At 41.1% G+C, this 25,649-nt stretch overlaps 1 protein-coding gene across 2 annotated transcripts; it reads left to right on the top strand.

Moving 5' to 3' along the window:
- Positions 1-8,727: 8,727 nt before the first annotated feature.
- LOC121549983 (neuritin) lies at positions 8,728-23,872 on the top strand. Of its 2 annotated transcripts, none has more exons than XM_041862024.1 (3): positions 8,728-8,831; positions 15,058-15,202; positions 21,667-23,872. In XM_041862024.1, exons 1-3 carry the CDS (start codon positions 8,801-8,803, stop codon positions 21,893-21,895), a joined length of 405 nt encoding a protein of 134 aa, XP_041717958.1. In that variant the 5' UTR covers positions 8,728-8,800; the 3' UTR covers positions 21,896-23,872. The 2 variants fall into 2 exon arrangements, with proteins under 2 accessions (XP_041717958.1, XP_041717957.1); XM_041862023.2 differs by lacking the exon at positions 8,728-8,831 and adding an exon at positions 11,179-11,477.
- Positions 23,873-25,649: the final 1,777 nt, after the last annotated feature.

Genomic DNA, 25,649 nt, shown 5'->3' with positions numbered 1-25,649 from the left:
ACAAGATTCTCTGGTCTGATGAAACCAAGATTTAACTCTTTGGCCTGAATGCTAAGTGTCACAACTGGAGGAAACCTGGCACCATCCCTACGGTGAAGCATGGTGGTGGCAGCATCATGCTGTGGGTATGTTTTTCAGCGGCAGGGACTTGGAGACTAGTCAGGATTTAGGGAAAGATGAACAGAGCAAAGTACAGAGAGATCCTTGATGAAAACCTGCTCCAGAGTGCTCAGGACCTCAGACTGGGGCGAAAGTTCACCTTTCAACAGGACAAAGACCCTAAGCACACAGCCAAGACAATGCAGGAGTGGCCTCGGGACAAGTCTCTGAATGTCCTTGAGTGGCCCAACCAAAGCCCGGACTTGAAACTGATCAAACATCTCTGGAGAGACCTGAAAATAGCTGTGCAGCGACGCTCCCCATCCGACCTGACAGAGCTTGAGAGGATCTGCAGAGAAGAATGGGATAAACTCCACAAATACAGGTGTGCCAAGCTTGTAGCGTCATACCCAAGAAGACTTGAGGCTGTAATTGCTGCCAAAGTTGCTTCAACAAAGTACTGAGTAAAGGGTCTGAATACTTATGTAAATGTGATATTTCCGGGTTTTTTATTAATACATTTGCAAACATTTCATTACGGGCTATTGTGTGTAGATTGATGAGGGGAAAAAAACATTTAAATCAATTTTAGAATAAGGCTGTAACGTAACATAATGTGGAAAAAGTCAACAGGTCTGAATACTTTCCAAATGCACTGCATCTCACTATGTCAGGATATGTAAGTCTCAATATATCCACTAGCTTCAATATATCCATGACATTCGTGATTTCCTTAAGCGCATGAGGGTGATCGTTTGTAGTGTGATTTCTTTTACGGTCCATTGAGGTATTTCAAACAGTATTATGATCTCCCACCATAATAATAGTGCATTGTATTGCTTGTAGGCTTGATAAATGATTATATATATTTTTTCAAAGAAGCGTGGATCATCATTATTTGGACAGTATAGATTAATGAGCCAAATCTGTTTATGGTCCAATAACATATTTAAAATAATCTATCTATCTTGTGGATCTATTTGGACAATTGCACATTTGGATCAAAATGATTGTTAATCACCCCTTTTGAGTACATTGAAACATTAAAGGGTCCTCCAAGAACCCCTCATCTAACTGAAGGTGCAAATATGAACCCATTGACTGCAATGGTTCCTTTCGAATACCCAAGGTTCCTCAAGTCAATCAGCGTCTCGTCAGCAACACTAAAAAAGTACTTCCGGATCACAGAATTTCAGAAATGTTCTAAATAAAAGTCACCCACGTAATAGCAGAAAAGTGTCAATAACCTGTATGTATTCATGATATAGTAAAAATAATTGTCTAAACATTAACAATGATTCTTTTTCATTCATATTTAAATGACATTTACATAAACTGTGGGTTAATTTTACGTCAATTAAAAGTCAATTAATTTACGGTGCTGATATGTGTCTCACTGTTCAAATGTCAACAAATCTTCCTCTGACCTAGCTTTTTGTTCAAACTCACCTGTTTTGTATTCTAGGATCTCTAGGGTCCCTGGTTTTATGGACACACAATCGATTGTTTTTCCTGTACAGTGCTATGTTTGTAACGTATTAGTGTCCAGGCAACCCACTTTAAGCTGTTTCACCACAATAAAAGTCCAGCAACGCTCCGTATTATTCACCATATATGGATTCTACAGACCCTACTGAGTATTCCCTAAAATACTTCTGCTGCGGACCCTAGAATAGTTTTTGCTCTATAAGCCAATATGTATTCCATGATTTGCATTGTGGCCAACGGAATGGGTGAAGTAAAAGGCCAGCAACACTCCATATTATTCATTGAAATGACACCATATATGGATTCTACAGACCCTACTGAGTACTCCCCACCCAACTTTTACATAAGCACAAATAATCATTTTTCCTGTACAGTGCTATACCCTATAGTGTCCTGACACCCCATTTTAAGCTGTTTGACCACAGTTAAAGCCCAGCAACACATCCTATGACCTAGCTTTTTGTTCAAACTCATCTGATTTGTATTCTAGGGGCTAGGGACTCTAGTGAGTAGACTGGACCCTGGTTTTATGGACACACAATCAATTGTATTTCCTGTACAGGGCAATTTGTTTGTGCAATACAACAAAAATACAGTAAGACTTTTCTCAAACATTACATTTCAAAATGTCATCCTTGAACAATAGCGTCAGTGAATAAACAATAATCATACAATCAAAATAAAGATGTATTTTTTAAATGTATTGTATATATTTTTTTTACCAGTAGGCTATTATGTTCTTGAGATTTGTTTACATAAGCTCCCACCATTTCTCAGTGTGCTCCACCTTATTATATTATTTCTTATAACGTAGTAATTGTCTTTAGTTTAGATTTCTCCCCAATGTAGTTATAATTGACATGTTCTACATAATTTTTACATTATGCACTATGCAAAGCTGCAAAAAATATTGATTTCATATCATACATATAGCTTTTTACCGCAGACTTTTATTTTGAAGGTTAAATCCGAAAGTCAATGTGGATAGGATCCAGCTAGTGTTGCTGCCATGATGCTAATTTCGAATCACTCCTAACTCTAACATGCTGACTACACCGGGCACGTGCGTGCTTCGACGTGCGCATGTTGATTTTGTCCATCCACACCAGATGCGATCAGGACACGCAGATTGAAATATCAAAACGAACTCTGAACCAACTATATTAATTTGGGGACAGATCGAAACACATGAAACATTCATTGACATTTAGCTAGCTAGCTTGCTGTTGCTAGCTAATTTGTCCTGGGATATAATCATTGGGTTGTTATTTTATCTGAAACGCACAAGGTCCTTTTTTTCCTGGATCTTTGTAGAATTTTGACCCATTTTGAGTCACACAAAATTGTGTGTCCTCTATTCTGACAATTAATCCACAGATAAAAGGGGAAACTCAGTTAGTTTCTAGTAATCCCTCCCCTTCAGTCTTCTTCTTCTTCTTCTGTGAACTTTATGTGGCGGTTGGCAACCAACTTTAAGGTGGATTACCACCACCAACTGGACTGGAATGTGGACCTCAGTTCAGCTTTCAATCTCCCACGTGGGTATATGCTCTTAAAAACCAATGAGGATATGGGAGAGGTGGGACTTGCAGCCCGTCACGAGTCAAAAAGACTTTCTTGCAAACGCAAAGCCCAACAATGAAATAATTAATAACAATGTATTACTAGAAAAAAACACGAGAAATAAGAAATATGAAATGCACAATAAAGTAAGTAAGTAAGCATACTATATACAGGAAATATTTAAAAAGTCAGTTCCAATACCATATTTACATGTGCAGGGATACTGGAGTGATACTGGAGTGAATCAGATATGTATAGGGGTAAGGTGACTAGGCAACAGGATATAAAATAAACAGAGTAGCAGCAGCTTGCATGTGAGTGGGTGTGCGGGTGTGTAGAGTCAGTACAAATGTATGTGCATATTATGTGTGAGTGAGAAAATGATGGAGTGAGTGTTTGTATGTGTGTTGGAGTGACAGTGTGTGTGAGTGTGTAGGGCCCTGTGAGCGTGCATAGAGACAGTACAAATACTGAAATAAAAGGTCAATAAAGATGCAAGGTAAACTCGGTCCATGTAGCTATTTTGTTAGCTATTGATCAGTCGTATTGCTTGGGGGATAGAAGCTGTTCAAGAGCCTGTTGGTGTCAGACTTGATGCACCGGTACCTCTTTCCGTGTGGCAGCAGAGAAAATAGTCTATGGCTTGGGTGGTTGGTGTCTTCGACCAGGATCTCAGCGATCACTGCCTTATTGCCTGCGTCCGTAACGGGTCCGCGGTCAAACGACCACCCCTCATCACTGTCAAACGCTCCCTAAAACACTTTAGCGAGGAGGCCTTCCTAATTGACCTGGCCCAGGTATCCTGGATGGATATAGATCTCATTCCGTCAGTAGAGGATGCCTGGTTGTTCCTTAAAAGTAATTTCCTCTCAATCTTAAATAAACATGCCCCATTCAAAAAATACAGAACTAAGAACCGATATAGCCCCTGGTTCTCCTCAGACTTGACTGCCCTTGACCAGCACAAAAACATCCTGTGGCGTACAGCATTAGCATCAAACAGCCCCCGCGATATGCAACTTTTCAGGGAAGTTAGGAACCAAAATACACAAGCAGTCAGGAAAGCAAAGGCTAACTTTTTCAAACAGAAATTTGCATCCTGTAGCACTAACTCCAAAAAGTTTTGGGACACTGTAAAGTCCATGGAGAATAAGAGCACTTCCTCCCAGCTGCCCACTGCACTGAGGCTAGGAAACACTATCACCACCGATAAATCTACAATAATCGAGAATTTCAACAAGCATTTTGCTACAGCTGGCCATGCTTTCCATCTGGCTACCACTACCCCGGCCACCAACTCTGCACCCTCTGCTGCAACTTGCCCATGCCCCCCCGCTTCTCCTTCACACAAATTCAGACAGCTGATGTTTTGAAAGCGCTGCAAAATCTGGACCCCTACAAATCAGCTGGGCTAGACAATCTGGACCCTTTCTTTCTAAAACTAGCCGCCGAAATTGTCGCAACCCCTATTACTAGTCTGTTCAACCTCTCTTTCATAACGTCTGAGATCCCCAGAGATTGGAAAGCTGCCGCGGTCATCCCCCTCTTCAAAGGGGGGTGACACTCTAGATCCAAACTCCTACAGACCTATATCCATCCTGCCCTGCCTTTCGAAAGTATTTGAAAGCCAAGTTAACAAACAGATCACCGACCATTTCGAATACCACCGTACCTTCTCCGCTATGCAATCCGGTTTCCGAGCTGGTCATGGGTGCACTTCAGCCACGTTCAAGGTCCTAAACGATATTATAACCGCGATTGATAATAGACAGTACTGTGCAGCCGTCTTCATCGACCTGGCCAAGGCTTTCGACTCTGTCAACCACCGCATTCTTATTGGCAGACTAAATAGCCTTGGTTTCTCAAATGACTGCCTCGCCTGGTTCACCAACTACTTCTCAGACAGAGTTCAGTGTGTCAAATCGGAGGGCCTGTTGTCTGGACCTATGGCAGTCTCTATGGGGGTGCCACAGGGTTCAATTCTTGGGCCGACACTTTTCTCCGTGTATATCAATGATGTCGCTCTTGCTGCTGGTGACTCTCAGATCCACCTCTACGCAGACGACACCATTTTGTATACATCTGGCCCTTCATTGGACACTGTGTTAACAAACCTCCAAACGAGCTTCAATGCCATACAACACTCCTTCAGTAGCCTCCAACTGCTCTTAAACACTAGTAAAACTAAATGCATGCTTTTCAATCGAACGCTGCTGGCACCCGCCCACCCGACTAGAATCACCACTCTCGATGGGTCTGACCTAGAGTATGCGGACAACTACAAATACCTAGGTGTCTGGTTAGACTGTAAACTCAACTTCCAGACTCACATAAAGAATCTCCAATCCAAAGTTAAATCTAGAATCGGCTTCCTATTTCGCAACAAAGCCTCCTTCACTCATGCTGCCAAACATGCCCTCGTAAAACTGACTATCCTACCGATCCTTGACTTCGGCGATGTCATTTACAAAATAGCCTCCAACACTTTACTCAGCAAATTGGATGTAGTCTATCACAGTGCCATCCGTTTTGTCTCCAAAGCCCCATACACTACCCACCACTGTGACCTGTACGCTCTTGTTGGCTGGTCCTCACTACATGTTCGTCGTCAAACCCACTGGCTCCAGGCCATCTATAAATCACTGCTAGGCAAATCCCCCGCCTTATCTTAGCTCATTGGTCACCATAGCAGCACCCACCCGTAGTCTGCGCTCCAGCAGGTATATCTCACTGGTCATTCCCAAAGCCAACACCTCCTTTGGCCGCCATTCCTTCCAGTTCTCTGCTGCCAATGACTGGAACGAATTGCAAAAATCTCTGAAGCTGGAGACTCTTATCTCCCTCAATAACTTTAAGCATCAGTTGTCAGAGCACATTACCGATCACTGCACCTGTACACAGCCCATCTGAAATTAGCCCACCCAACTACCTCATCCCTATATTGTTATTTATTTTGCTCATTTGTACCCCAGTATCTCTATTTGCACATAATCTCTTGCACATCTAGCATTCCAGTGTTAATACTATTGTAATTATTTTGCACTATAGCCTATTTATTGCCTTACCTCCATAACTTGCTACATTTGCACACACTGTAAATATATTTTCTGTTGTATTTTTGACTTTATGTTTTTTACCCCATATGTAACTCTGTGTTGTTTTTATTGCACTGCTTTGCTTTATCTTGACCAGGTCGCAGTTGTAAATGAGAACCTGTTCTCAACTGGCTTACCTGGTTAAATAAAGGTGAAATAAATAAAATAAAATAAAAATAAAATTTGACGATTTTCTGGGCCTTTTCACACCGCCTGATATAGAGGTCCTGGATGGCAGGGAGATCGGCCCCAGTGATGTACTGGGCTGTCCGCACCACCCTCTGAAGCGCCATGCGATCGAGGGCGGTGCTATTGCCATACCAAGCAGTGATGCAGCCAGTCAATATGCCTTCAATGGTACAGCTGTAGAACCTTTTCAGGATTTGAGGACCCATGCCAAACTTTTTCAACCTCCTGAGGGGGAAGAGGCACTGTCGCTCCTTTTTCATGACTGCGTGTGTGTTTGGACCATTTTAAGTCTTTAGTGATTTGGACACAGAGGAACTTGAAGCTGTCTACCAGCTCCACTGCTGCCCCGTCGATGTGGGTGGGGGCGTGTTAGCCCCCACCGCCGTGTCATCAGCGAACTTGATAATGGTGTTGGAGTCGTGCGTGGCGACACAGTCGTGGGTGACAGAGAGTACAGGAGGGGACTAAGCACTCTGACCCTTATCACAGGGGACTAAGCACACAACTCAGTGTGGCCCCTGTGTTAAGGGTCAGAGTGGTGGAGGTGATGTTGCCTACCCTCACCAACTGGGGTCAGCCTGTCAGAAAGCCCAGGATCCAGTTGCAGAGGGAGGTGTTCAGACCCAGAGTCCTAAGCTTGGTGACGAGCTTGGAGGGGATAATGGTGTTGAACGCTGAGTTGTAGTCAATGTACAGCATTCTCACATAGGTATTCCTCTCATCTAGGTGGGTGAGGGCAGTGTGGAGAGCAATTGAGATTGTGTCATCTATGGATCTGTTGGGGCGGTATGCAAATTGGAGTGGGTCTAGGGTGGCTGGGATGGTGGAGTTAATGTGTGCCATAACCAGCCTCTCAAAGCACTTCATGATTACAGAAGTGAGTGCTACAGGGTGGTAATCATTGTGGCATGAAATCTTAGAGTTCTTATGAACAGGGATGATTGTGGTCATCTTAAAACATGTTGGGACTGGGACAAGGAGAGTTTGAAAATTACAGTGAATATGCCTGCCAGCTGTTCTGCGCATGCTCTGAGAACGCCCACAAGGCCGTGGACCCCGAGGCAGACGGGGCCCGCGGCCTTGTGGGTGTTGACCTCATTAAAGACCCTTCTCACGTCGGCCTCAGAGAGTGAGATCACCCAGTCATCTGGGTCGGTGACGGCCCTCACACCCGGCTCGATGTTGTTGTTGTCAAAGCGTGCATAAAATGCATTACAACCAAGTTCTATTTTAGCACCTGGCTACGCTGATGCTCGTTGATGCGCACGAGCAGTTTGGGTTAAATGATTGAATAACATGTATGTGTACATTTATTTTGCAACGCTCGCGCGCACAACGCGGGAGGTGTGGTCAGCATGTAAGGGTATAGGGGGAGGTGATGCGCCTTATTGTCACTATCCACTGCCATATAGTGCTGAGTGTTGGAACTTCGAAATTCTGCTCTTGCAGGTGTCCAAATCTCCACTATTAGCTTAATTTGTTTGTGTGTGTGTGTGGGATTATGACCATTCTAACTGTAGAAACAAGCTTCCACCACCAGAGGGCGACAAGATATCAGTTTATCAATGGAAAAAAGGAATACACCGGATGATGACGTCTACTAGGCTACTACTGTAGTTGATGATCTTATGATGATCATACTAGAACATGGATCTTTATCAGACAGTTGCGACAAGAGACTCTGAAGACCCGTATAACTAGCTCATCAGACTACACTGATATTCCTATGCGTCCATTTGCTTATGATATTTTGCAAAATGAAAGATAAATTGGAAGTTAGGCTCTAAACTTATCCAAGGCTGTTTAAAAACTGTGCTGGTTATTTGATGAATGGGGGGGGGGTAATAGTTCTAAACAAGGTTCTAAACATAGTCAACCTATCAGAAAGGGGAAGAGGGGGCGGGGTAATAGTATTCAGGGCTCCAGCAAATATGACCGTTTCTAGCCCTTCACTAAACGCTTATTACAGCGGTCTCCGTTCTAAACTGTTGGGGGGCTTGCAGTCCGCCGAGGCAGACGGGTCTTGCAGTCCGCCGTTCTCACTGTGTGAGGATTCTCCTTCAGCAAGCTGCCTGACGGAAACGTTTTAGTATTCTGGTGAGTGCCCCGGGTCTGGCACGAAAAAAGTGAAACTCATTGGCTCGCTACAAATTCTGCTGACGTCAGCGAGGGAGAGACAATTATTTTTTTCCTCCCTATTTTTTTCATTATCCAAACAATGTGTATGACTTCCTCACACACACACGCAGACACACAGCTTTCCATGACACCTTGCAGTGAATCTGAAATGAGTACCTACCTACCAACACACACACCTACAAACAGTGCGCCCACGCATACACACACACAGCTTCCCATAAGACACCATGCGACTGGCACTGAATCTGAAATTATTGGGTGAGTCATTCACAACAGTTATACTGTCGAGGAAAGGGGTAAGGTTCCCTTTTCCTTGTCACTAATGTGAAGATGATTGTTTTTGCCTAGGCGCCGAATAGGCTATTTTGTTTGTGTGTGCCAGCGAAGGCAGGCATGCAATAGCTCCATTAGACATGTTCAGAATAGCATACGATTGAACAAATTGGTCAAATATGAGAATGTATCAGGCCCTCGTTTCCCAGTTTTAAGTGTTTGACAAACAAGCACGTAGAGAGAACGTTCGCTAAATGCGTCTTTAGACCATGTGTCGATACTGATTGGATCGAAAGAAAAGCAGTGTTGCTCTCGGATTGGCTTTCTCCATTCAAATCTTACCTTAACATCAGAATGATTCCACAATACTGACAATACCATCTATGGCTGCAAATATTGTGGCGGCTTATTCTAAATGCTTAGGCTACCCTATAATAATGCACTTAATAAAGATTTGGCACATCATTGCACACGTTGTTGCACATCATTAAATATATTGAGTCAAACATTACAGACAGTAGCCTATAATTAGTTAAATAGACTGAAATTGAATTAATATAAAATGTATTTCAATGTGATTTAAATATATAGGTCTATGTAGCCTATAATGTATTTACCATTTGCAGTTGTCTTGGTGCAGTCATCTTGCTTTTCATTTGAAGCATCTTTTATTCTTTGCATTGGCAACTTTGTGTCTACACAGAAAACTGGCTAGTGTTACCTAGTGTTGATTTTTCATTGTAACATTTATTTTGTTGATACAGGTGTTAAATGAACACTCACTGGTGTAAAAGAACCCGAGTGTTGGTGTTAGTAAAGAGTGTTAAACCAAAACCACGCCCATCATTATCATATTTCCCAGCATGCTCTATTGCAAGTTGATTTTTTAAAGATTGTTTGTTTCAATATCTATGTTTTTGCATGTACATTGATTGATTAATTAATATTATGCTACTCAAATATAAATAACATACATTTTCAAACTAATCCAATCTGTTACTTGAATTTATTGCACCTGTTACTGAAATGGTTGTTCCAGTTTAAATGGTTTAGGTAGTCTCAAACTTTAATCTTCCCAACCCAGCAGTCATTCTAAATGTTGGATATCCCCACTCTGGCTGGATTCCAATAGGAATTACACATCACTTACAAGCCTTCATAATGTGACTTGCAGACCTGAAAACCATGAGTTTCAGGACAAAGTATTAGGGTAGAGCTATGCCCTCAAAATATTACATTTGGTGAAGGCCACAGGACTGAAAATTGATGAATGCAACCACCATGTCTCTGTCACTAACAAAAGGCAATACACTCTGGGAAATATGCAAATAAGGCTTTACACTAAGCAGTGTGTTAATTTAACACTGACAAGTTTGGACCCATATAGACTCTGGACCAGTGTTAAATTTAACAATGTCAGTGTTGATTTAATACTGGAGAATTTGTTATAGTCAACTTCGTTCTGAAGTTATCAGAGGTCACAGAGAGACGGTTAAACCTCTTGATTCTATGTTTAGCGGAGATCTTCTATATATAAATTGACGTGGAAGGGCAAAAAGCATGTAAAGACTCACTTAGCTGTTCAATGAGTGGTCTGAGGCGCTCTGTAAATGACGAGCATTTTCAAGTGCAACTTTGGTAACGATCGTTTTTGTAAAACAGCTTGCCTACTAAAGATACATCGTAAGATGGTTCTAACGATGATCTTAATGCTATGAAGTCTCTGGGAAATGAGGCCCTGGACTTGGATTGAACGTATGTTATAACAGCATTCGTTTCCAGAGACCAGACAGTATACCGTTGATGAATGAATAAAGAATTGCATTCCCATTGCGTGCAATAAGCTATATCTGGGCTACAACATCTCACATATGAGGGTTGTCCTACTTCTCTGCTTGTCTTGTCCCCTAAGCTGTTGTGAGAAATAAGTGCAATCAATATTGAGTTTCACTTAGTTAGCTAGAACATTATAGGCTAAACGCAAGGTCGCCGATTTGGCTTTTGTAGTATATAGGCCTGTGGACAATTTTATAATAGCTAAACAACATTGTTTTTGGGCAAAATCTGAGTCTTTTCGTCTTTGGTAAAATTATTATTAATATATTATAATACACCACAAACTTTCTTTCTTTTTTCTCTCTCAATGCTCCACGCTCTCTAGACACCAGCAGTGTGGTCCTTGGCGCGCACGTGTGCCCATGACACAGATGAGGAGATCAGCGGAGATCACCACAGCTCTTTTAATGACTGTACGGTGTGGGCTAGGGGGAAAGACTTGTCTAGCAAATGAGAAAATGTAGAAAGCGGGAGTCCAACAGTCACTTTTACGTCAAGCATTCGATGTGGGCGTGAAGCAGAGAGAGCGAGAGAGAGAGAGAGAGAGAGAGAGAGACGCCCTCGCTTTACAAGGGGTGAACCATTTCACTCTTCGCCACACTGTGTAACAGGCAACAGGAGAAAAAGCTGCTTGAGTGCTTCTGGAAGTTGATGGCTATGTGTGATGCTCAGACCTCAACATCGTTTTTCCATCAGAGTTTTTAAGATCTGCATATGCCAATGGTTATACCACACGTAGAATGGGATTAACTTGGTCCGGAAAATATATCTCACTGTTTCTTGCTGTTCAGTTAGGTGAGTGACTCTGTCACGGTCGATTCGTTATGGTCTTGTTTTTATATTTGAGTTAACAATGAATAGCGAATTGTTAAGAATTATAGCCAAACTATTTGAAATGTCAACTATTCGATCATTTCAGGAAAAAAATCTAGACTTTTTATTGCAAGGAATGCATGAAATCAGTTTATTTTCTGGTTGCAATGGGATGCATGCTAACATAGCCACAACAAACCAAAGGCTGTCACATTCCAGTTTTTTTATATTCGTTATAATGATTTTTGTATTCTATGCGAATGCATATGTAAATTCGATTGGAAACGTGTATGGGGACGTTCACACCACATGAGGCTGGTGAGGGGAGGACGGCTAATAATAATGGCTGGAATGGGGTGAATGGAATGGTATCAAACACATGCATTTGATGTGCTTGATACCATTCCATTGATAACATTCCAGCCATTACTAGGAGCACGTCCTCCCCAATTAAAGCGCCACCAGCCGCCTGTGTTTCGCACAAATAGGCCAGTGTTTCGTTTCCATTGCTTAACGCTGCCAGTGGAAGACACTGCTCCTTAGAATCATGTAGTGGCAAGGGAATTCATTATAAATAATTCATTCCATAGCAGCCGAGACATTGTGGGAAAAACAGAAATGCTTTGACTTGACATGCTTTGTGAATGAAACATTTTACAAAAAGACAGCATTTAAAGGCAATGACGCTCGTTTAAGATATGAGTGTCTAGCAGGTGCATCGTTTCTTTTTTCAAACGAAATTCATTGGAGTAGGCTATATCGAACTGTCTAATGTATAGTAGGATTTCGAAAAATGTGAGATAATTTTTCATTAACGAATATGACTATTAGACTATATTTAGTCTACGAAGATAACATGTATTTCACTTTGCAGAATTTCTTTTCAATTCAACAAATGTAGGCAACCGCATAGAGATTACGTTTTATTTATATCTATGGGCTATTTGGCCTATTCCATTTTGAGGCTATAATTAAGATTATATCTAAGAATGTAGGCTAGCCATATCGATTTATTGCATCGTTTAGCCTATTTGAGATGTGGTATCGGCTAACACACAGCATTAACCTAGAAAACGGCAACTGGTAGGCTATGGATAGTCGTTTTTATCACTTGGATATTACCTGGTGTTTTGTCTGTGACTGCAGGGTCGTCCGCAGAGGTCGCATTTAGAGGGTTATTCTACGTTGATGTGCCGTGTTTGCTGCGGGTTGACTTGCTTTAGCTAAATCTATAGTGTGGGTGTGAAGGCGTGACTAATAGTAGCATGAAGGCTACTGTAGCTAGCAATATGGCTATCTATTGGAGCTAAGAGCTGAGTCTATGCTGAGTGCGAGAAACACGTGTAGAGGATTCTCTAACACACTGTCCTCATTTCACACATTTGGCAGAAATGTCCCCTAAAAATTAAAATCGGATAGAGGGCACATAGATTTCAAACCTGTTATTGCAAATGTAAAAGTAATTACCACATTTTACAAGATAATATTCTTCTTAGGCTACTAAAACGAATGAAACGACGTTGTCTTGATAGATGTAACGTTAGTTCTGCATTATAGACTGTATTGGATCGAATGTTATCGTTCTATAATTCGAAGGTGCCATGTAGTTAGTTGCTGTGAACTTGCCATCTTGCATCATATAATTTCTGACCATAATGATGATTGCATTTCGAAGTCGAATACAGAGACAGGGTTTGTGACATGGCACACGGTGAACTGCTAGGTTATAGGGTGGTTATGTGTAATTTTACAATGCAAATGATCAAATCATCTTGCTCGTTGCCACATTATAAATAATTTGAAATGCGAGCAGGTTGCTCCTCGAGACGCAGCAACATTCATTCTTGTCTTTCGAATTAACGCATTAATTTGACCTTGCCAGAGTCTATTACAACATTTCGCATAACATATTTGGTGACATTGTATTGCTTGTAGGCTACAGCCCTATTTACTATAGGGCATGATGGCAATAAGAGTAGCCTCACATGTTTTACTACGCTATTTAACGAAAACGTGATGCGTATATTATCAACACATGACCTAAACCTAAATGCCTATAACAGAGGTTGTGCATTATTCTGCAACCAATCGACCTGGGACACCATTGTAACAAATGGTCAATCGAGCGATTATCCTGCTTAACGAACCAGAGATGCTCGGTGCGTCCCACCATTGGCAAACAAAAAATTTAGTTCGAGGGTGTAAAAAGGGTTGGATGGAGGCGTGTACGTTTTGCAACAACCCTGTCATTTTCACTATTAAACGAATTATAAAAGATGTAGAACGCCCCCTAATCTTGTTGAATAAACACAGACACAGATATTACTACAATTTACAATAGCAAAGGGTACCCCCATCCCCGCACGCACACGCACACACACACACACACACACACACACACACACACACACACACACACACACACAAAAGCCATGCAGTGAGAAACACCCCCCTTTTTCTCACTGTAGCTCAGCGGTGCATTACCTCATCCTCCTTTGTTGCTGTTGCACACATTTTCGTGGCGTTCAATGTTATGGGCTGGGATCTCCCAATGCATTCTCCAAACACTAGTGTATGATCAAGTGCAAGGAAGTTGTTGGATATATAAAAACTAACATTATATTAGGGGAAAACATTCCGATATTTCTTGACAATAAGTTATATGGTTCATTGTTAACCATTCGCATATAAAACATAGTCTGGTTAACGCCTAACTCTCGAAGTCCTCCTGACTTCAGTCTTGAATATGTCTTTGATGTCAAAATGCGTTGATAATGAAGAGGGCTGTGCTTTTATTGGTTGGCTCTCCTCTGTTTCTTTTTCACCCAAACACCCACAGGCACAGCCACACACAGCCCCCAGTGCTGCCCCTTCTATTACAATGGTTGGAATTTCAAATCCAAACAACCAGAGGTCTCAACCCCCGAGAAAAAAAAAAAACATTTGAGAGAACCAATCAAACCCATCACACAATTTCTGAGCAAATATTGCATTAACAAACGGCCTCCAGTCCTTTCCAGACCAGTGTGGTCACATCTTTCCCTGCACTGTGAGTCATGTCAGCCAGGCTATATAAAAACCAAATAGGCTGAATTAAGGAAATAAATGGTGAATGAACAAACTGGATAAAATTAAAAACAAATCACCATGAAAAGCAACTTAACTTTAGCCTGTCATTATAAGACATAGGCATTCAAATGGAAACAAAACGTCATCATCCTAAAAAAGTAAGGCTGTCAAACAATAAAACAAAGTAATCAAGTTAATCACAGGAGTTGTTCAAATTGAGCTGTAGGCATAATTTAAGATTTTTTTTTATACAAAAAGCATTACACGAATATTGACGTTTTGATTTTGTCCAATGTAACAGTTAGCAAAATCTGGTAAATTGATAAAGCATCCTTTCTTTAACCTCAATGTTAACTTGTTTTGACATTGCATTGTTTTTTGCTGTATAGATTATGTAATTTTTATGTTTTCAGACATTGCAATTAATCACGATAAAAAAGAGTGAACTAAAATTACAAAAGTGAATAAATTATTTTTTCCCCCCCAATTCCAGCTTATCTGCTACATGCGGTGAGAGCAACAGGGAAATGTGATACAGTATTCAAAGGGTTCTCCAACTGCTTGCTGAGACTGGGGGAGAATATGGCTAACTATCCACAGGAGCTGGACGAGAAGGAAAATCTACAGACCATCTGCACGTAAGTTGAAAAATAAAAGGAAAGAAAAATACCCATGCAGAATTTGATCAACTACAAAAAGGATCAAGCAGGCAAACCACACCCCATATTCCAAACAGGTTGGTGCAAAATGGCACGAGGGCCCAGTTTATTTGACAACTCCATTGGATTAGATACAGAGTCAGGTTCAGGGGGGAGCCACACGCCAGCTAAATATGACAATTTGGAGCAGTGGCTCCTTTGAAACACACAACCTATGTGGGAATGGAATATTATAGCCCAAAAACTGTACATGTGATTGGACGTTAGGGATGTGAGAATGGGGGATTGGCTAGCTACAGTGAGGGAAAAACGTATTTGATCCCCTGCTGATTTTGTACGTTTGCCCACTGACAAATAAATATTCAGTCTATAATTTTAATGGTAGGTTTATTTGAACAGTGAGAGACAGAATAACCAAAAAAAATATCCAGAAAAACGCATGTCAAAAATGTTATAAATTGATTTGCATTTTAATGAGGGAAATAAGTATTTGACCCCCTCTCAATCAGAAAGATTTCTGGCTCCCAGGTGTCTTTTATACAGGTAACGAGCTGAGATTAGGAGCACACTCTTGAAGGGAGTGCTCCTAATCTCAGCTTGTTACCTGTATAAAAGACACCTGTCCACAGAAGCAATCAATCAATCAGATTCCAAACTCTCCACCATGGCCAAGACCAAAGAGCTCTCCAATGTCAGGGACAAGATTGTAGACCTACACAAGGCTGGAATGTGCTACAAGACCATCGCCAAGCAGCTTGATGAGAAGGTGACAACAGTTGGTGCGATTATTCGCAAATGGAAGAAACACAAAAGAACTGTCAATCTCCTTCGGCCTGGGGCTCCATGCAAGATCTCACCTCGTGGAGTTGCAATGATCATGAGAACGGTGAGGAATCAGCCCAGAACTACACAGGAGGATCTTGTCAATGATCTCAAGACAGCTGGGACCATAGTCACCAAGAAAACAATTGGTAACACACTACGCCGTGAAGGACTGAAATCCTGCAGCGCCCGCAAGGTCCCCCTGCTCAAGAAAGCACATATACAGGCCTGTCTGAAGTTTGCCAATGAACATCTGAATGATTCAGAGGAGAACTGGGTGAAAGTGTTGTGGTCAGATTAGACCAAAATCGAGCTCTTTGGCATCAACTCAACTCGCCGTGTTTGGAGGAGGAGGAATGCTGCCTATGACCCCAAGAACACCATCCCCACCGTCAAACAGAGATGGAAACATTATGCTTTGGGGGTGTTTTTCTGCTAAGGGGACAGGACAACTTCACCGCATCAAAGGGACGATGGACGGGGCCATGTACCGTCAAATCTTGGGTGAGAACCTCCTTCCCTCAGCCAGGGCATTGAAAATGGGTCGTGGATGTGTATTCCAGCATGACAATGACCCAAAACACACGGCCAAAGCAACAAAGGAGTGGCTCAAGAAGAAGCACATTAAGGTCCTGGAGTGGCCTAGCCAGTCTCCAGACCTTAATCCCATAGACAATCTGTGGAGGGAGCTGAAGGTTCGAGTTGCCAAACGTCAGCCTCGAAACCTTAATGACTTGGAGAAGATCTGCAAAGAGGAGTGGAACAAAATCCCTCCTGAGATGTGTGCAAACCTGGTGGCCAACTACAAGAAACGTCTGACCTCTGTGATTGCCAACAAGGGTTTTGCCACCAAGTACTAAATCATGTTTTGCAGAGGGGTCAAATACTTATTTCCCTCATTAAAATGCAAATCAATTTATAACGTTTTTGACATGCGTTTTTCTGGATTTTTGTTGTTGTTATTCTGTCTCTCACTGTTCAAATAAACCTACCATTAAAATTATAGACTGATCATGTCTTTGTCAGTGGGCAAACGTACAAAATCAGCAGGGGATCAAATACTTTTTTCCCTCACTGTAGTTCGCCGGCTCCGGGCATAAGCAACATAAGCGATAAGCAACATAAGCAGTCAATTAGGGCCCCCCCCAAAAAATAGTAGAATACACTTACAATAGTAAAATAAACAAGGTGCAATTTCGAAATTTGGTTGTGCATCAGCAGTTTTTCTCTTGTTATGTCAGTCACTGACAGTCACTCAATTATCAATTTCAGCTAACAATTTTTGTTTGGTAAATTGGTCTAGCCAGCTATCTAAAATTGTAATAACCATGGTCGAATACATACCTACCACGCAGGGCATGTGGCCAGGGGCCCTGAATTCCAGGATTTTGGGCAATAAAGCCCTTTATCTACTTTCAGAGTCAGATGAACTCGTGGATATCCTTTTTATATCTCTGCATGCAGTTTAAAGGAAGTTGTAATTTGGCGTTAGCGCAATTGCTAACTAGCATTAGCACAATGAGTAGTCTATGGTACAGTGGGGAAAAAAAGTATTTAGTCAGCCACTAATTGTGCAAGTTCTCCCACTTAAAAAGATGAGAGAGGCCTGTAATCTTCATCATAGGTACACGTCAACTATGACAGACAAATTGAGATTTTTTTCTCCAGAAAATCACATTGTAGGATTTTTTATGAATTTATTTGCAAATTATGGTGGAAAATAAGTATTTGGTCACCTACAAACAAGCAAGATTTCTGGCTCTCACTGACCTGTAACTTCTTCTTTAAGAGGCTCCTCTGTCCTCCACTCGTTACCTGTATTAATGGCACCTGTTTGAACTTGTTATCAGTATAAAAGACACCTGTCCACAACCTCAAACAGTCACACTCCAAACTCCACTATGGCCAAGACCAAAGAGCTGTCAAAGGACACCAGAAACAAAATTGTAGACCTGCACCAGGCTGGGAAGACTGAATCTGCAATAGGTAAGCAGCTTGGTTTGAAGAAATCAACTGTGGGAGCAATTATTAGGAAATGGAAGACATACAAGACCACTGATAATCTCCCTCGATCTGGGGCTCCACGCAAGATCTCACCCCGTGGGGTCAAAATGATCACAAGAACGGTGAGCAAAAATCCCAGAACCACAAGGGGGGAGCTAGTGAATGACCTGCAGAGAGCTGGGACCAAAGTAACAAAGCCTACCATCAGTAACACACTACGCCGCCAGGGACTCAAAACCTGCAGTGCCAGACGTGTCCCCCTGCTTAAGCCAGTACATGTCCAGGCCCGTCTGAAGTTTGCTAGAGTGCATTTGGATGATCCAGAAGAGGATTGGGAGAATGTCATATGGTCAGATGAAACCAAAATATAACTTTTTGGTAAAAACTCAACTCGTCGTGTTTGGAGGACAAAGAATGCTGAGTTGCATCCAAAGAACACCATACCTACTGTGAAGCATGGGGGTGGAAACATCATGCTTTGGGGCTGTTTTTCTGCAAAGGGACCAGGATGACTGATCCGTGTAAAGGAAAGAATGAATGGGGCCATGTATCGTGAGATTTTGAGTGAAAACCTCCTTCCATCAGCAAGGGCATTGAAGATGAAACATGGCTGGGTCTTTCAGCATGACAATGATCCCAAACACACCGCCCGGGCAACGAAGGAGTGGCTTCGTAAGAAGCATTTCAAGGTCCTGGAGTGGCCTAGCCAGTCTCCAGACCTCAACCCCATAGAAAATCTTTGGAGGGAGTTGAAAGTCCGTGTTGCCCAGCGACAGCCCCAAAACATCACTGCTCTAGAGGAGATCTGCATGGAGGAATGGGCCAAAATACCAGCAACAGTGTGAAAACCTTGTGAAGACTTACAGAAAACGTTTGACCTGTGTCATTGCCAACAAAGGGTATATAACAAAGTATTGAGAAACTTTTGTTATTGACCAAATACTTATATTCCACCATAATTTGCAAATAAATTCATAAAAAATCCTACAATGTGATTTTCTGGAATTCTTTTTCTCATTTTGTCTGTCATCGTTGACGTGTACCTATGATGAAAATTACAGGCCTCTCTCATCTTTTTAAGGAGGAGAACTTGCACAATTGGTGGCTGACTAAATACTTTTTTCCCCCACTGTAACTGCTAGCATGCTAGTAGTTAGCAGTTAGTGGTTAGCATTGGCTTGCGAAACTACCTCTAACTTCCTTCATACTGGATGCAGAGACATAAAATGGTATCCACAAGTTCATCTGACTCTGGGGAAGTAGATAACGGGCTTCATTTCCAAAATCCTGAAGTATCCCTTTAACATGGTATAAGTTTTGGCAAAATGTATTGAACTGAGGGAAATTAGCGTTAAAACTGCAAAAATGTCTCTCCACCCAATGGCAAAATTGGCAACAAAGTCTTCTCATGCTTTGTTGATTTCAAAAAAGCTTTTGACTCAATTTGGCATAAGGGCCTTCTATACAGATTGATGGAAAGTGGTGTTGGGGGGAAAACAGACGACATTATAAAATCCATGTACACAAACAACAAGTGTGCGGTTAAAATGGGCAAAAAACACATTTCTTTCCACAGGGCCAGGGGGGTGAGACAGGGATGCAGCTTAAGCCCCACCCTCTTCAACATGTATATATATATATATATATATATATATATATATATATATCAACGAATTGGCGAGGGCACTAGAACAGTCTGCAGCACCCGGCCTCACCCTACTAGAATCTGAAGTCAAATGTCTACTGTTTGCTGATGATCTGGTGCTTCTGTCCCCAACCAAGGAGGGCCTAACAGCTGCACCTAGATCTTCTGCACAGATTCTGTCAGACCTGGGCCCTGACAGTAAATCTCAGTAAGACGAAAATAATTGTGTTCCAAAAAAGGTCCAGTTGCCAAGACCACGAATACAAAGTCCATCTAGACACCATTGCCCTAGAGCACATGAAAAACTATACAATCCTTGGCCTAAACATCAGCGCCACAGGTAACTTCCACAAAGCTGTGAATGATCTGAGCGACAAGGCAAGAAGGGCCTTCTATGCCATCAAAAGGAACATACAATTTGACATACCAATTAGGATCTGGCAAAAAATACTTGAATCAGTTATAGAACACATTGCCTTTTATGGTTGTGAGGTCTGGGGTCCGCTCACCAACCAAGAATTCACAAAATGGGACAAACACCAAATTGAGACTCTGCATGCAGAATTCTGCAAAAATATCCTCTGTGTACATTGTAAAACACCAAATAATGCATGCAGTGCAGAATTAGGCCAATACTCGCTAATTATAAAAATCCAGAAAAGAGCCGTTAAATTCTACAACCACCTAAAAGGAAGCGATTCCCAAACCTTCCATAACATTGCCTTCACCTATAGAGAAATGAACCCGGAGAAGATTCCCCTAAGCAAGCTGGTCCTGGGGCTCTTTTCACAAACACAAACAGACCCCACAGAGCCCCAGGACAGCAACACAATTAGACCCAACCAAATCATGAGAAAACAAAAAGATAATTACTTGACACATTGGAAAGAATTTACAAAATAACAGAGCAAACTAGAATGTTATTTGGCCCTAAACAGAGAGTACACAGTGGCAGAATACCTGACCACTGTGACTGACCCAAAATTAAAGAAATCTTTGACTATGTACAGACTCAATAAGCATAGCCTTGCTATTGAGAAAGGCCACCGAAGGCAGACCTGGGTCTCAAGAGAAGACAGGCTATGTGCACACTGCCCACAAAATGAGGTGAAAACTGAGCTGCACTTCCTAACTTCCTGACAAATGTATGACCATATTAGAGACATACGTTTCCCTCAGATTACACAGACCCACAAAGAATTGGAAAACAAATTCAATTTTGATAAACTACCATATCTATTGGGTGAAATACCAGTGTGCAATCACAGCAGCAAGATTTGTGACCTGTTGCCACAAGAAAAGGGCAACCAGTGAAGAACAAACACCATTGTAAATACAACCTATATTTATGTTTATTTATTTTCCCTTTTGTACTTTAACTATTTGCACATCATTACAACACTGTATATATAGACATAATGACACTTGAAATGTCTTTATTCTTTTGGAACTTTTGTGAGTGTAATGTTTACTGTTCATTTTTTATTGTTTATTTCACTTTTGTTTATTATCTATTTCACTTGCTTTGGCAATGTAAACATACGTTTCCCATGCCAATAAAGCCACTTAAATTGAATTGAAATTGTATTGGATTGAGAGAGGAGTAGAGAAATTGAAGGAGGGAGGGGTTGGATAAAATCACGTGACTTCAGGGAATCTTTCTCAGAGTGTGTGGATTACAACCAATATAGATTTTGTTTGGCCTACCAGGGAGGTGTTAATACTAGCCTATCGACTTTAGGCCTATAGATTACAATACACAAATATAATTATTATTATATAGTATTATTATTATTATGCATTTATTACTGGAATTATTTTAGGTGTTCTGTTGTTATTAAAACAGTGTTAAAATAAAACACTTTAGGCTATTCGAATACAGCACGGACAACTGATGAAGAGAGAGAACAGTATTATAACAGTAATATAATATTCTAACACCTGTCTTGTTGCTTTTGCATTTGATTTGCAGATATTGGGATGACTTCCACTCATGTGCGACCACTGCGCTGGTGGATTGCCAAGAGGGAGCAACAGATCTATGGGAGAAGCTTAAAAAGGAGTCCAGAAACTTGGAGTTCAGAGGGAGCTTGTTTGAACTCTGTGGCGGGGGGAACGGGGCCTCCAAATCCACAGTCCCTTTAGGTCTCACCATACTTCTAACGGCACTTTCCGCCTTAGTGACTTGGCTCTCATTTTAGCAAATAGAAAAATAAAAAAACAAGGCCAAAAAAACAAACAAAGAAGAAGAAGATAAAAGGGAAAAAAAGTGCTAGCTATCGACACAAAAAATAAAAAACAAAAGAGACGTTTGAATTCATTTACACCCAAATGGATTTATACTTCATCCGGGAAAGCGACCTGATTTTGCTAGAGACATTGGCGGGTCGTCTTCCGGGACTGGTGCACCATATTTGTCTGACCTGGGGTCAATTACATTAAATATTTAGCAGGTGTTGAGTTGAAATTATGATGACATTTTGATGGATCCTCGCCCGGTTGCAATCGTGGAATTACATAGTATTAAAGTCGACGATTAATTATTTATATTAGTAGCCTATAGGCCTAGACATCTGTTATTTCAGGTGATTGCAAGCTGCTCATACTCTGTAGGCTAATGCGAGGCACGCTTAGCTCAAGGAAATCTCCAGGTCGGTCTCCAATATTCACCATTTAGATGTTATTTACTTTATTTTGCGAAATGTATCATGGTTGTTTGAGGATCTGATGTTTCTACTTTTAGCCTAACCATCACCCTAGAAAAAATAAATATAATATATCATAGTAATAAGAATGAAAAAAATTGAACTCAGGAACGACTACAAGAATTCAATGGCAGGTTGGTTATTACGTGAAAAGTAGACTATGGCAATACGATTACTTAAAGTTTGCCAATGTAGACAACGAAAACAGTGGCTGAAGAGTGATATGACTGTTGCCATTATGTCGGCCCATTACCCATCAATTTACGAACAAATATAGGCTACCCCTAGGGTATAGCCCACATGAGACCATACATCCCAAAAGTAGGCTAAAGTAGCACGAGAATACTCAGAATGCGAAATCAGTAGTTGGATGAAGTGAAATTAAGCTAGCTTTATTTGATGTTGCCAAGGCATAGACCACGTTTCACTGCCTTCAAAAGATGTGTATTATGTTTTTTTGTTTGTTTTTGGGGATGTTGCATATAATACCTGACTATTTCTAATAATTTAAGTAAATAAGAGACTATGTATATCAAAGGAATTAAATAAATATACCGATACTTTATCCCAAACAGTTTTAAAAATAGATTGATTATTATATAAAAAATCTGATTGCTAAAAGTACGAAGAATATGAAATAAAACAGTTCATGTTTGAAAATAAGTGTGTGGTTCAGATTTTAACATGTTACTATTTTTAGTTTTGTTCCAAAATGTGTAGTCTACATTATGCTGCCAAAAGGTGTACATTGGTGGTGTGTAAAACAGCATATCTGATGTTGGCCTAGCTCAATGATGTTGACAGGTGTCTTTGGTAAAAAGATCTCACGGTCTTTGGATGTTGGGTTCATTTATGGCTTTGAAGCAAACGAGATGAAGCAGTCAATCATTTAATATTCACTCGAACACACACACACATCGAGTCACTTCATTGATTTGGGGGAGAGGGGAGAGAAAGCAGCAGGCCATATTGCTGTTTGTCTTTCTGGGCAAAAACGTATAATCTCAAAGCGACTGGCCACTGTGGCTAGGAAAAATAGAAACATTGAAACAGGCTACAGTATTTAGAATGTAAAAAATCCTTCCGTCTCTCGTATCAAATTAAATATATCCGATAAAGCATCCTAATGTGCAAACGATTAGATGAAATCGAGATTAGCAGTGGCAGGCGACATGCGTTTGCGTTGCATGAGCCCTAATGATAAATAAAAAAGTATGTCGCTAACGAATGAACGTTGTGGGCTTTAGCACATTATTCTTTTTATATTTAGGCCTATAGGTCTACGATCAAATGTGGTAAAGCAATATGAAATATATATATTTTTTAATGTGACTAATATTGCGCACAAATTTCGTAAATCAGAAGCTAATTTGTATTTCCTGTCCCCAGTGGAATACAGCTTTGATTTCAAAAGCATGCTCCTGCATTAATATGGATGAAAGTTGTATGAATGACTGTCTCCCCTTCCAAGAAGAGAAAGAGACATACAAGCCTGCCTCTATTTTTTATGTTTATTTCTTCTATATTTGAGCGAAATGATGTAATTGCATGCAGCTTTTGTAGATTAGATTTTCTTATGGGCAGGGCCTATAACTACACGCCTATTACGCCCCCCGCCTATTCTGTGGTCTATAACGAGCCATACGTTGTGCCATTTCCTGTGATAGTAATATTACTATAATAACGAAACCCTTAGATCAGTTATAAAAGCGAACAATCACAATTTGAATACTGCATAATCATAGCCTCATATCTTTCTTCAAACGAAGCACGATACATTATTTGGTTAAAATTAAAGACGACAATATTGTTTTGCATAGAATAATTGAAGTAGGCTAGGTCACTCTGGCACGTTTTGGTTATTACAGTTTTTATCAGGGCGACAAAGTGTGACTATACATACATACTATATATACTATACAGACATGTCTTCTTAATTCAAACTACAGTAGACTGATAAAAAAAATTAAGCTATACAAAAAGAATGTCCAAATGTGATTAGCCTATCTTACATGGCATATGCTATGTACATATACAGTGGGGGGGAAAAGTATTTAGTCAGCCACCAATTGTGCAAGTTCTCCCACTTAAAAAGATGAGAGAGGCCTGTAATTTTCATCATAGGTACAGGTCAACTATGACAGACAAATTGAGAAAAAGAATTCCAGAAAATCACATTGTAGGATTTTTAATGAATTTATTTGCAAATTATGGTGGAATATAAGTATTTGGTCAATAACAAAAGTTTCTCAATACTTTGTTATATACCGTTTGTTGGCAATGACACAGGTCAAACGTTTTCTGTAAGTCTTCACAAGGTTTTCACACACTGTTGCTGGTATTTTGGCCCATTCCTCCATGCAGATCTCCTCTAGAGAAGTGATGTTTTGGGGCTGTTGCTGGGCAACACGGACTTTCAACTCCCTCCAAAGATATTCTATGGGGTTGAGGTCTGGAGACTGGCTAGGCCACTCCAGGACCTTGAAATGCTTCTTACGAAGCCACTCCTTCGTTGCCCGGGCGATGTGTTTGGGATCATTGTCATGCTGAAAGACCCAGCCAAATCCAGAAAATCACATTGTAGGATTTTTAATGAATTTATTTGCAAATTATGGTGGAAAATAAGTATTTGGTCACCTACAAACAAGCAAGATTTCTGGCTCTCACAGACCTGTAACTTCTTCTTTAAGAGGCTCCTCTGTCCTCCACTCGTTACCTGTATTAATGGCACCTGTTTGAACTTGTTATCAGTATAAAAGACACCTGTCCACAACCTCAAACAGTCACACTCCAAACTCCACTATGGCCAAGACCAAAGAGCTGTCAAAGGACACCAGAAACAAAATTGTAGACCTGCACCAGGCTGGGAAGACTGAATCTGCAATAGGTAAGCCGCTTGGTTTGAAGAAATCAACTGTGGGAGCAATTATTAGGAAATGGAAGACATACAAGACCACTGATAATCTCCCTCGATCTGGGGCTCCACGCAAGATCTCACCCCGTGGGGTCAAAATGATCACAAGAACGGTGAGCAAAAATCCCAGAACCACACAGGGGGACCTAGTGAATGACCTGCAGAGAGCTGGGACCAAAGTAACAAAGCCTACCATCAGTAACACACTACGCCGCCAGGGACTCAAATCCTGCAGTGCCAGACGTGTCCGCCTGCTTAAGCCAGTACATGTCCAGGCCCGTCTGAAGTTTGCTAGAGTGCATTTGGATGATCCAGAAGAGGATTGGGAGAATGTCA

The sequence above is a fragment of the Coregonus clupeaformis genome, chromosome 34 (assembly GCF_020615455.1).
Source record: "Coregonus clupeaformis isolate EN_2021a chromosome 34, ASM2061545v1, whole genome shotgun sequence".
Classification (NCBI taxonomy): Eukaryota; Metazoa; Chordata; class Actinopteri; order Salmoniformes; family Salmonidae; genus Coregonus; species Coregonus clupeaformis.
This window is presented reverse-complemented; position numbering and strand designations above follow the sequence as displayed.

Coding starts and splice junctions, on each gene's coding strand:
- LOC121549983 (XM_041862023.2), top strand. CDS start 11,423: ATGGGATTAACTTGGTCCGGAAAATATATCTCACTGTTTCTTGCTGTT. Junction 11,478..15,057: donor GTTTCTTGCTGTTCAGTTAG/GTGAGTGACTCT, acceptor CCCCAATTCCAG/CTTATCTGCTACATGCGGTG. Junction 15,203..21,666: donor AATCTACAGACCATCTGCAC/GTAAGTTGAAAA, acceptor TTTGATTTGCAG/ATATTGGGATGACTTCCACT.